Below are 11892 nucleotides of genomic sequence, written 5' to 3'. Positions count from 1 at the left end.
ATCACCATATACAGGCACGCACACACACACACACACACACACACACACACACACACACACACGCGCGCGCGCGCGCGCACACACCTACAAATATCTGCCCTTAACCATGTGGGCTAGTTACTGAAAACCACTTGGCCAGAATCATCACTAGCTGCAGCATGGCCACTTGCCAGTATAATAAAGAAGTTCTCTGTCCACCTGCTAACTCTTTGAGAACTTTAAGGAAATAACTCCCTTATTATTTCCTTAACAGTCTTAAGGAAATAAATCCTCTTTTCAGTGTCTGAACCCTCTAACAGATTACCTGTGAGATAGACTTTTTTCCTTCCGAAGCGATCTGAAAGCTGACCAAAAGTGATAACTCCCACAAATACACCACTGAAGAAAAAGGAGCTGGCCGCATTGACTTTATAAGATTTGTTGGCAATTAGAAACCACTACAGGAAAAAATAAAGAGGGACATTTAGGTCACAGAAAACAATGTATTCATTGAGTTAAATAAACCTCATATACAACAAAGACTTGGACAGAGGAATGTCTTGTCTCCCCTGTATGATCCAGTATTAACCAGAATTTGGTAGAATATTCATCATAGACAAACTTCAAGGAGACTGTATCTTCAGAAACACCAGAAGCCCTTATTACTATGGTAGTCTGCACACAGCTTATTACAGAACTGAACACTGCACATAAGTACTACTTACCTACATGACTGTTGGCTATGCCCTTTGTCCAAAACCTTTACATTTGGGGGTGGGGGAAAAACTGTGTTTCTATTTCTCTGATCCCTATGTATCCTACATGACACACAAGAAGTAATCAATAAATAATCCTTTTGTTTAATAGATTAGTATTTTTTAAATATTTCATTTATTATTTTATAAGTATGTGTGTATTGCCTGCATGTAGGTAAGTGTACCTGTGTCGTGCAATGCCGGCAGAAGACAGAAGAAGCTGTTGGATTCCTGGAACTGGAGTTATGGACAGCTGCTGGCTGCCATGTGGGTGCTGGGATTTAAGCCTGGGTCTTCTGCAAGAACAATCAGTGTTCTTAACCACTGAGCCATCTCTCCAGCCCCAATAGAATAGTATTTTTAAATCCCTTGAATATGGTCCACAAAAAATTAAAATAGAGCATAGTATGTTCCTACAGTTTCTTTTCTAGGTGTATATCAAAAAGAATTGAAAATATGAGTAGCAAATTTCAAATTCTGATTCTCAGTTAACACCCATGTTAATAGCAACATTATTCACAATAGTCAAGGTGAAAGCAATCCTATGTCAATCAACAGATGGATGGATCAACAAAATGTACTATTCATATACCTTCAAAAGTAATGCCGTCCTGATTCATGCTACAACCTAGGTGAACTTTGCTCAGCACAAAGTGAAACAAGCCAGACACGAAGGGGCAAATATTCATGATTCCAGTCATGTGAGGTACCTGCAAGAGTTAGCTTCACAGAGACAAAAAGTACAGCAGTTACAAGGGTCATGAGGGGAGAAACGGAGTCATTGTTTAATGGGAACAGATTTCCATTTAGAAAGATGAAAAACTTGTCAAGGTTTTCATATTTGCTAAAGTTCTACTGAGGATTTCTATTTCTTTTTCATTTATTCTTGATATATTTGTTCCTTTCTTTGCTTGTTTGCTTGATTGATTCAGTGATAGATACAGTACCCAGGGCTTTGTGCATGCTAAGTGGTATGGTATATATACTAAACACTAATCTGTTTCTGGACCTAAATAGGTGCAAATAGAAATATTTACTTCAGTCCTACCTAGTGATGGTTAGTGATAAAGGGCTCCTATTTCACTGAAATAATCTCAGAGAACTGAAACACTGCTCATCTTTCCTCTTCCCCAGTTCCCAGTCAGAGCCAGTGAAGAGCCCTTACCCCTGAGAACTCCCAAGATGGTACTTCTCTGGGGTGCCCTCTTTGCTTTGGGGTTACCTCGTTCCCATGCTTTGAGAACCAGGGACAACACCCAAAGCATGTGCAATCTCTCTCTTTTTCCCTTGTATTTCCTATAAAACTCAATTGATGAAGACCTTGACAAGACAGTTTTAAAGGTCTGTGAAGGACAGGGCATAATATGTTTTAGAATTTCAGATAAAAGAGATGAAAAGAGTTCTGGCATTTAAAGGAAAAATTTCGTTTTGTGAAAAAATAATTTATTTTGGATACATTGGAAGTTCTGTAGAATTTCCAACTCATGGGGAATGCTTATGGTGACATTTTTCCAAATGGGAAAATGAATCAACGTTAGATACCAGACTGTCCTAGAGAAGACAGCTCAGTGTCCATCATAGGGATATCCCTTCTCCTCTGATGGACAAAACAAGTCCAAATGGGATTGTTCTTAAGCACAATTAACCTTGAAATCCAAACACTTTTTTATGTTTTTCGTGTTGCTCATGTTTGTTATTCATATGCTTTTAAAATTTAGCTACAACTTTAGCCTTCATTATTCTATGCGTCAGTATTTTCCAGTCTGTTTATTATGGTCAAGATATTAGTTATACACTGCACTGTTTTTACACTGAAGAAACAGCTAACTTGGCTACTCTATCATCAGCTATTCTGTTCTCTGTAGTATTTGCAGATTTTCTCCTATCCATCAAAAAAGCCATAGTACCATCCCTCCAGCAAGTGGATAGCTGTCAACTTGGACAGTGGCTTTAGGAAGAAATGGCCCAGGGGATATTTAACCAGCAAACTCCAAATTCTGATTCTCAGGCTACCAGTTCCAAGTGTCAAAGTAATTTCTACTAATTTTTCTTCAAGTCAATTCTGGTTAGGCAAATGCATCCTTCTAGTTCTCCTGGAATACATTCAAGAACTAATAGAAAAATTAAAAAGCGGATTTACAAAAAGCAAATAAGAGAACAGGAGATCTCCTAGTAGATCTCAATGGATTGAGGGTGGCTGAGGTATGGGGCAAGTTCAGGATTTAAGGCAACCTGAAGGCAGCCGGATTTCACAAACTCACCCTGATTCTGGTTTAAATGCTTTGCTTTGTTCTCAATCTTCAATATTTTTAAAGAATCATTTAAATGCTTATTACATAGCTACCATGTGACCAAAAGGGTTTCACTTTGTCAAACTCATATAGGATGCAGAGGATAGTAGTCTTAAAGAAAATATATCAGTGTAGCCTTTTAGTGGTTTGGGAGGAGGAGGCTCAGTTGCTGGCTCATTTTCTTACCCCTTGGTTGATATTTAGTGCCAGGGTAAAATCCAATCCAGAATATTATCAGGACATGAGAAATTAAACTACAGTATATCACAAATGATGATAACTCACATTCTAGAGTAACATTTTTATTAATTTTTAGATTTTAAAAATCAAAATGTGGGGCTGGAGAGATGGCTCAGCAGTTAAGAGCACCAACTGCTCTTGCAGAGGACCCGGGTTCGATTCTCAGCACCCACATGGCGGCTACGAACTGTCCTTAACTCCAGTTCCAGGGGAATCTGAAGCTCTCTTCTGACGTCTACGGCATTGCACAACACAGGTGCACTCATATACAGGCAGGCAATACACTCATACACATAAAATAAATTTTAAAAAATTTAAAAAATAGCTTATAAAAAATCAAAATGTGTGTTATTCAAATTCTTATTGGCTAGAGACTACTAAAGTGACGAGTCATTTTTTGTTAATGGAAAATTCTAAAGCAATTAGAATGCATCTTCTTTTTTTTAAACTAATTCATGGAAAAACTCACTTGCAAATGGAAAAAGCAAAAATCCCACTTCGCTCTCCATGTATATCGATAGAAGACTATAAAGATAAATATTTTTAACCTTTCGTGTTGACCTGTCTAAATAACCAACATCTATTTTATTCATATGCTTGCTCCAATCATTACATCCAGTTCATATGTTGAGTATTTATTATGCCCTATTTCAAACTGGATTGGAGGGGCCTGCTGCTAAAAACATGGATGCCATCATTCCTCATCTACAAAAAAACAGCCTGACAGGAAATCAGACATAATACAGAGCAGAACCAAGAGCAGGTGCCTCTACCATAAAAGATGAAAGGAACATAAATATGGCCCAAACAGGTGCAACCCCAGCACCAGGTGTTCTGCAGAGCCTTCCAGCTCTTAAAGAGGAGAAAAAGTAGGAGAGTAGAGGCAGTGAGAGTAGAGACAGACTTACTCCTGGCTGGTGTCAGTGAAGCATTTGGGAGAGGGACTTTGTTGAGTCTTTGGAGTCTTCCTTGTTTAGAGGCTGAGGATAAATGGCATGTCCCAACAAGGAATGAAATACCAGTACACATAGAGAAAAGCTGCCTGGCTGTGATATAGAGCATGGGATGGAGGTGGCAGGCTGACAGTGGGAAGGCCCATCAAAGACTATTAGTAAGTCAGTCCACCTTGGACTGAATGGAGACTTCTAGAAGAGAATGAATTCAAGTGGGGCAAGGAAGACCCAGCTTTTGGAGGGAAGGTCTGGGTTGAGTCATCCATGAACAGGAATCACTGATATCCACTAGGATGCACTGCACCAACCACGCATGAAGTTTTAAGGGAAGTTACAAAATGTGTCTTCAGCATGTCTTAAATTCATTAAATCTTAAGCTTTATGAAGATGTCAAGTGGAATCAATTAGTTCTCTAACAGAAATATGAGCATCTGAAAAAACAAATGTATTTCTTTAAAACGGACTCCATGCTTAGGCATCATTGTAAAAGCAAAGTTAGTAGCTGAGTAATGAAAAATATAGATATCAAGGATCTATCATCAGACAGGCTGCACACTACAGCCAGATAACTAACCAGCCGGCTCTTACACATTACTCTCCTCCTGTCCCCACAGCCCCCCTTTGCACAGAAATGACAATATACTGAGGAAAGTCTTTCCATTTTGAACTCTCTACAAGCTGTGTTCCGTTCAGGAAACTTGCAGGAAAACATCGACTACTAGAAGGAAACTAGAAATAATTAGCTCTTGTGGCTTAGAGGAAGAGAATCTGGTGTTTCTAGAAAGGGAAGGGAAGGGAAGGGAAGGGAAGGAAAGGGAGAAAATGAAGGTTGCATGTCAAAAGCATGCGCTTGGGAAACAGAAGGCTGAGAGGAGGGAGAAGAGAATGTTTTATAGTCAGCTTCCACAGCAGTTTTATTGTAAATTTTCATATTCAGTTAATCTTGTGTCCTAGCATATGTTTCATTCCATGTGTGTCTTAAATACAAGTGCCTAAAAAAGTTTCTGGTTTTAAATTTACTTGTATCATTCACTTACAGTCAGTGTACCATATATGTCCCCACATGACACCAACTCCAGATGCCATTCTTTTCCTTCTGTACTGCATTATATGCAGTGCCTCATACCCTCCTTACTGTATAAGACTAGGAACATTGCAATACCTGCTCCTCAGGTGATCATAACTACTAGAAAGTGAGAGGAACAAGAGGGACCTGCAGCATTTCTAAGGCACATTACTGTGATGCTTAAAAAAGAAACAAACTGACTTAGCATTCATAAGGCCAAGGGTGAACCCCTTGCCCTTGAGGAGCACCCTTTCCTCAGATGTCTCTCATCATAGTGCTCCCAAGCCAGGGCCTCACTCATTCTTTTATTTGAATAGTATCTCCAGCAAGAAAGGGGAAAGAAGTCAGGACACACCCTGATCCGGCCTAGACTATCACCTGCACTCAATTTCTCTCATTGTTTGCAAAGAGAAGCATGAGCACATGTATATGCATATTCCCAACCCATCTTACACACTATCTGGGGTGGAGGGTAAGGAAGAGTCCTGAGAGATCAAGGCCATATGCCCAGGTCACAAGACAAGCACATGGCTCTGTGAGGTTGTTTTCATTATATAGAGTAACTCTTCGGTTGCAAGATTAGGTAACAGTCGTTAGTCCAGCTTATGTCCATATTGTAAAAGTCATTTCTACAGGGACCTCTCTGCTAGTTCAGAATTGTGGCACATGTAGCCTAGGCTCTGAGCCACTTCTTACCAGCTCAGTTACTGCCACAAGTTTGTCTCTGCTGTAGTTCTCCTGTCACCTAAGTGGTACTTTCTGTTCTTCTTTGCTTATTCTCCTAGTTTATGGTGACATTTCATGGAACAGTACCTGAAGAGACATGCTCTAAGCACAGATGGCTCCCTCAGAAGGAGCAGCACTTGGTAAGTAAAGAGCTGTTCACTAAGCTTCTATAGGCATAAGGTAACCCTTCCCCCATGACACATCCCACCTCAAGTGTGGCCCTTTCTTGCTGTCCTTGTTTTGGCACAGAGCAAGTGATGCTGACATTGCCCATTCATGAGTAATGCAGGACCCAGCCTTGCTGGAGCCCAGGTGAGGGCATGGCTATCCAAAGGGAAGTAAACATTTCTATTCTATTTTTGTCTGGAAGCCTGATGCCTATAGGGAACTGACCTTTCTCTGTACATGCTGGGCTCTTGTCTGCCACTCCCCACCCACTTCCTCCCCTGATGAACTCTAGCCACTCTCTGTAACACACCTCCACACCCCCAGTCTGGTCTGCCTCACCTCAGTGGAGCTGGCCCTCTGTCCTTCCTGCTATATCTCCCCACTTCTGCTTCTACATGATGCATGGTAAGCCATGTCTTCACTTGTCTCTCTGCTACAATGCCATGGGCTTCCTAAGGGCACATTTGTACCCCATGTGCTAATCTTACAGGTTCTGCCAACACCAATTATACGCTCATTGAATTATTTATATAATAGGAGTAAATGCTATAGTCTTTCAGGCATCTTCACAAACAGTGATTTTTGTTGTTTTAGGGTTTGGTTTCGGTTTTTTGAGGGTCTGACTATGCAGCCCTGGCTGGTCTTGAATTTGTAGTGCTCCTCCTGCCTCTGCCCTCAGGCTGCGGAGATTCCAGGTCTGTGCTACCATGCCTAGCCACAAACAGTATCTAGAGTCACTAATTCAAGCACTAAGTTGTGAGTCTACAGATACTCAGGGACATACCTAACTGGCCCTCTTTTCTTCAGAGCCATTGAGTGGCATTTTCATAAGAAAGTATGAGAGAGATTTAGAAGTTGAGGGGCTGTCTTTCTTCTTATAGCCAGTCTGATAACTGATTTTGTGTTTAGCTCCTGGGGCATGGATAACTGGTTCACAAGTATCTCTGCCAAGAACAATCACATGATCACATGCAGGGAGCAGAAATATGCCATGAATGGTACATAGTAGATCAATGAACCTGCAAGCCAGGTAATGATTCTGGCTGGCCAGAGAGTCATCTTGCCCCTCATCTGGCTGCCCAGTCTCCTCTAAAAGGTGAACTTGTTCTGGGGCTTGGTATAGTTCACTAGTACTGGCTCAGCTTTCTAGGAAATGGGGGCAGACCCATGGCTGCTCAGGGCATAGCCCACCTGGTCAAAATGCAAATGAAAATAATGGCAAGCTTCCCTAGTTGCTATGGCAAGTCCATAAAAATGGACAAATAAGACTTGTCTATTGCCCACTGATCAAGCCCTTGTGGCTTGAAGTCATACTTTGGGAAAACCAGGTCTTAACAACCACTGCCACAGCCCACATGCCCAGCTTGTGGGTATTTCAAAGCTGCAGTATCCAACTAAACAGCAGCTTCCCCAGCACCCAGAGAAGAACCTAGAGGGCTCCCCACAAGCAGAGAATGGTTCCTAATTATAATTCCAAACAATCGGCACCACCACCCCCACCCCCTCGCCACTCTTGTCTTTCCCATAAAAATTATCTACAGCTTTGTGCAGGAAAATCTCACTTCAGGTGAAAATCAGGTAATCAGGGGCCTCCTGTGAGAAGGAGTACTTGGACAGGGCATTTCGGGAACAGTTTCATGGTGATTAACTAACTTGCTTCATTTCCATGTAGTTGTCACTCTGAATTACCACTTAATGGATGAAATGTACAGGCAGTAACAATCAGCAGCACAGGCGTAAGGAAGCGAGACATTAAAAAAAAATTAGCCCCTACAGCAATTAATTGCAACGAATTTTTCAAATAGTTTTAATACTCTCTCTTTTGACCCCAGGGTCTGGCTTGGGGAAAAATATATTAATCTCCAGATAATAGTCAATTTCAGCTCTTCAGTATCCACAATGATATTAAAGATTCCAACCTTACACTTTTTGGTTGCAAACACTAATTAAGCATGATAATTGTGTGTCTCCATGATATTTGGTGCTTTCTGTTAGAGTCATAGCTCAGGGAATAATTTGAATTCAGCAGACAGCAATTTGCTACATAAATTCACCCCAATGGCTATTAGCTCATTTTAGAATAGCCAAGACTCCTATTTTAAAGGAGTTTTGTATTAAATACTATGTTAATTGCATAACCTTTTATTCACCCTTCCCCAAATCCTCCATTAAAAAAGTACTGTAAAGTCAAATGCAATAAAATGTTGATGAGAGTTATAAAGTGTGGATTTTAAGAATGGTATTTTAAACTATAGAATTCTGTAGACTATCTTGACATCTATCTACACAGACAAATTTTTAAATTTTTTAAACATTTATTTATTATTTATTTATAGCGCACGTGTGTGTGTGTGTGTGTGTGTGTAGATATGTGTGCCACAGCATATGTATGAGGTCAGAGGCCAACTAACAGGAATCAGTTCTCTCTCCTACTATGTGGGTGCCAGGAATCAAACTCAGGTCTTCAGTCTTGGCAGGAAGTGCCTTTACACACTGAGCCATCTTGCTGGCCCAAGAACTTCTTTTTTAAGCTTTGATTTTTATACTAAAAAGTTTCAGTAAGATCTAAGTCTTATGTTATCCGTATACCACAGACTTTTTTTTTTTTTCTGTCCTTTTGAGACAGAGTATTCCTGTAGTCCCTGCTGGCTTTGAATCCACCATGGACCAGGCTGGCTTCAATCTCACAGAGATACCCCTGCCTCTGCCTCCCAAGTGCTGAGATTAAAGGCATGCACCACCATGCCAGTTTCCAGAGACTTTTAATATTGCTATTGTGAGGATTGGAAGAACAACTGAAAAACTAGAGAGATAACTGAAGTTGAATTAATTATAAGAAGTAGAGTAGGAGTTTAGCTTGGAACTGCACTTTACTACTAAGATGAGTTCAACTCAGTACAGAGATAGCAGTCGGATGGAGCCTGTGCTGCTGGCCATGGCGATACCTACTGACCAGTCATTATTCTGTTCTGTTGCTGGTTCTCAACTGACTGGTGGTTTCAGGAGCAGGAGGGGGACTGGAAACCACTTGTAGTCACTCCAAAGCACCCCAGACTTGGAAGACCAGTCCACCAGCCCTCCAAGGTCCCAGAAAGAAGCGGCCTGAGAACTCACATGTGGCTCACACATTCTGGACATGGAGATGAGCACACATAGGACAGACACTGCACTGACCGCCCAATAAAATAAAAGAACCCCGAGGAAAACAGGCCATTCCACATTAAAAATGTAAAGCAGAAGAGGCCCTGTTAGGTCTTCCTGAATCTCCCCAAAAGGAAAGGTTGGGCGATGCCACTGCCACTGGGGTGCACAGCTGCTGGAGTCCAGGCACATGGGGAACTGCTGAGGAGAAAGAAACCTGTCAGTTTTTTCTCCTCTCTTCAGGTGTCTCTTCTTTTCCTTACATCTCCCCTGCTCTTCTCCCTTTCCTCTTTCTCCTCTCTCACCACTCCCTGTCTGTATTTGTGACAGGGTCTCATGATGTAGTGTAGGCTAGTCTCAAACTCACAGTTCTCCTTTCTCGGGTCCCCTTCCTTTGATATTTTCTGAAGAATCATGAAGCACATGTGCTCATTTGCCTTGAGAATTAATAAAGCTAAGCATAATCATGAGCTCTTCTACTGTACTTGGTAGGTTTGTGTGTGCAGGTTGGCTAGCCAGAATCCTCATGCTAGAACTTTGTCTAGAACAAATACCCTGGGTCACATCCCCTCAGAAAAGGCACCTGTGGGACACCATTCACAGACGAGCTGCCTCTATGCATGCCTGCCCTGTACCACAGTAGAAGGGCCACAGGAACCAGCAAAAGGCCCTTCCCTTTACTAGCTGGGGACACTGAGTAAGAGCTTTAGTCACTCCAAGCCCACATCCATTTTTAATTAGCAAGCCACAACATGAATGTAGGACCCAGAGATCCCCCTCATTCAACCCCTCCCGACACCCACTGATTGCTCTTTTCAGCTTCTGTGTAAGGCTTGAAATGCATACCTGCTGCTGCTACTCCTCCTCTGCTGTTCCCTTTCCAGAAAACTATAGATTAGATAAGCCGGGGTATGAACACTGCTCTATAGAGTAAAAATAAAGACTCCTAATCACACAGATGGCCCGCACATTCCACAACCCTGAAAACAACACCCGCCAATAAAAAATCTATCAGTTCAAAGGTGTGTTGGGGTGAACAGGATTCTTGGACCAACTACAAAGTGACACTGTTATTCCCCTCCTCTCTTTGTTTTTAACCTATAAAGAGCCCCTTCTTCCCCCACCCGGGGCTCTCAGCACGGGTCCGTTATATTGGTGCAGTCTGAGAGCCCGAGCTTAAGCCCGAATAAACTATAAACCTTGCTTTTGCATTTTTGGTGTGTTGGATCCTCGGTGGTCTTCTTGGGGTCCTGTGAATGAGGTATAACATTTGGAGGCTCGTCCAAGATTCCCCCCAGAGACCCCCGAGAGGAACCGACCCCAAAAGGTTTGTGATCAACCGGCCGGGTAAGTTTTTGTAAATTGTGCATGTGCCTGTCTTCTCTATACTTACAGTTTGGTCGCGGCCATCTGATCTCAGTTTTTCTTTGTCGCTGAAATGCTAATGAGGCAACCTGGAGGATTCAGGAGATGTCCCCATCCTCAGGGTGGGTGCTGTTCATTGGACGCCCCACCAGGACACTAGTCCGTCTGAAACCTCAGAGGACCTCGTGACCCTGTTGGTACACGCACGTCCTACCCGTACGGTGTTTGGCATAATCGAGCCAGGGAACTCACCCGGCCGAGAGTCCAGACCATCTGAAAGCCACGGCAGCTTATTCTGGGCCCTCTGTTTGTCTGTGTCCTTTCCTGTGTCTTGTGCTCTTTGTTCTAATTTCTTTGTTGACAAAACGGACAGGACTTACTAATACTATGGGCAACACCCCATCTTCCCCTCTGGATCTTATGTTAGTCCACTGGGGGGACATTAAGATGATTGCCCATAACAATAGTGTAGATGTAAAAAAGAAAAAATGGACAACTTTATGTTCAGTTGATTGGCCCTCTTTAAATGTTGGATGGCCCCCTGAAGGGACTTTTAACCTGAGTTTGATTTCCAGAGTAGAGGACCACATCTTCCACCCACGTACGGGCCACGAGGACCAGATTCCCTACATTGGAACTTGGCGGGGCCTCATCAAGCGACCTGACGGCCCCCCTGCCTGGATCAAGTCCTTTCTTCCCCTGGTTAATCCTGTTGTCCCCCCCCCCAACTTTGCAGGTCCTCCCTCTCAGACCAAAGGCGGCAGAGAAACCCATTCTCCAGGGAGGCACGGAGGAGAGTGACATCTTTCCCCCGCCTTACTCCCCTCAGACAAGCGTCCCAACAGTGCCACAAGTGCAGACCCCGCCTCCCAATTCTGAGGAACCATCGTCGCTCCCGCAGGGGCCTACACAGGCCACAAGGAGCAGGAGGGGGGCAGCCCTCCAGCCTGACACAGTTGTCCTCCCCCTCTGGCCAGCCGGACCCTCAGACGGAGACGGCAACCAGCCCTTTCATTATTGGCCCTTTGCCACCAGTGATCTTTACAATTGGCGCTCACAGAATGCGCCTTTCTCTGAAAACCCCAGGGACTTGATTAACTTATTGGAAACTGTTCTCTTCACTCACCAGCCCACCTGGGACGACTGCCACCAGCTCCTGAGTGTCCTGTTCACTACTGAGGAGCAAAACAGGATCCTGGAGGCAGCCC

General features: G+C 43.0%; 1 protein-coding gene across 2 annotated transcripts in view; it reads right to left on the bottom strand.

Annotated features, from left to right (window-relative positions):
• Positions 1–11892, bottom strand: part of Slc22a15 (solute carrier family 22 member 15) — a 103984-nt gene that overhangs the window by 55320 nt on the left and 36772 nt on the right. For both annotated transcript variants that reach the window (XR_003849701.1, XM_008834023.3), the window contains exon 3: positions 305–437. Coding sequence is in view for 1 of the 2 variants with exons in the window: in XM_008834023.3 (XP_008832245.2) it covers positions 305–437 (133 nt within the window). In the remaining variant the exon portion in view is untranslated. The remainder of the gene's footprint in view (positions 1–304; positions 438–11892) is intronic.

This window comes from Nannospalax galili, unplaced genomic scaffold (assembly GCF_000622305.1).
Source record: "Nannospalax galili isolate Female #2095 unplaced genomic scaffold, S.galili_v1.0 scaffold475, whole genome shotgun sequence".
Taxonomy (NCBI): domain Eukaryota; kingdom Metazoa; phylum Chordata; class Mammalia; order Rodentia; family Spalacidae; genus Nannospalax; species Nannospalax galili.
This window is presented reverse-complemented; position numbering and strand designations above follow the sequence as displayed.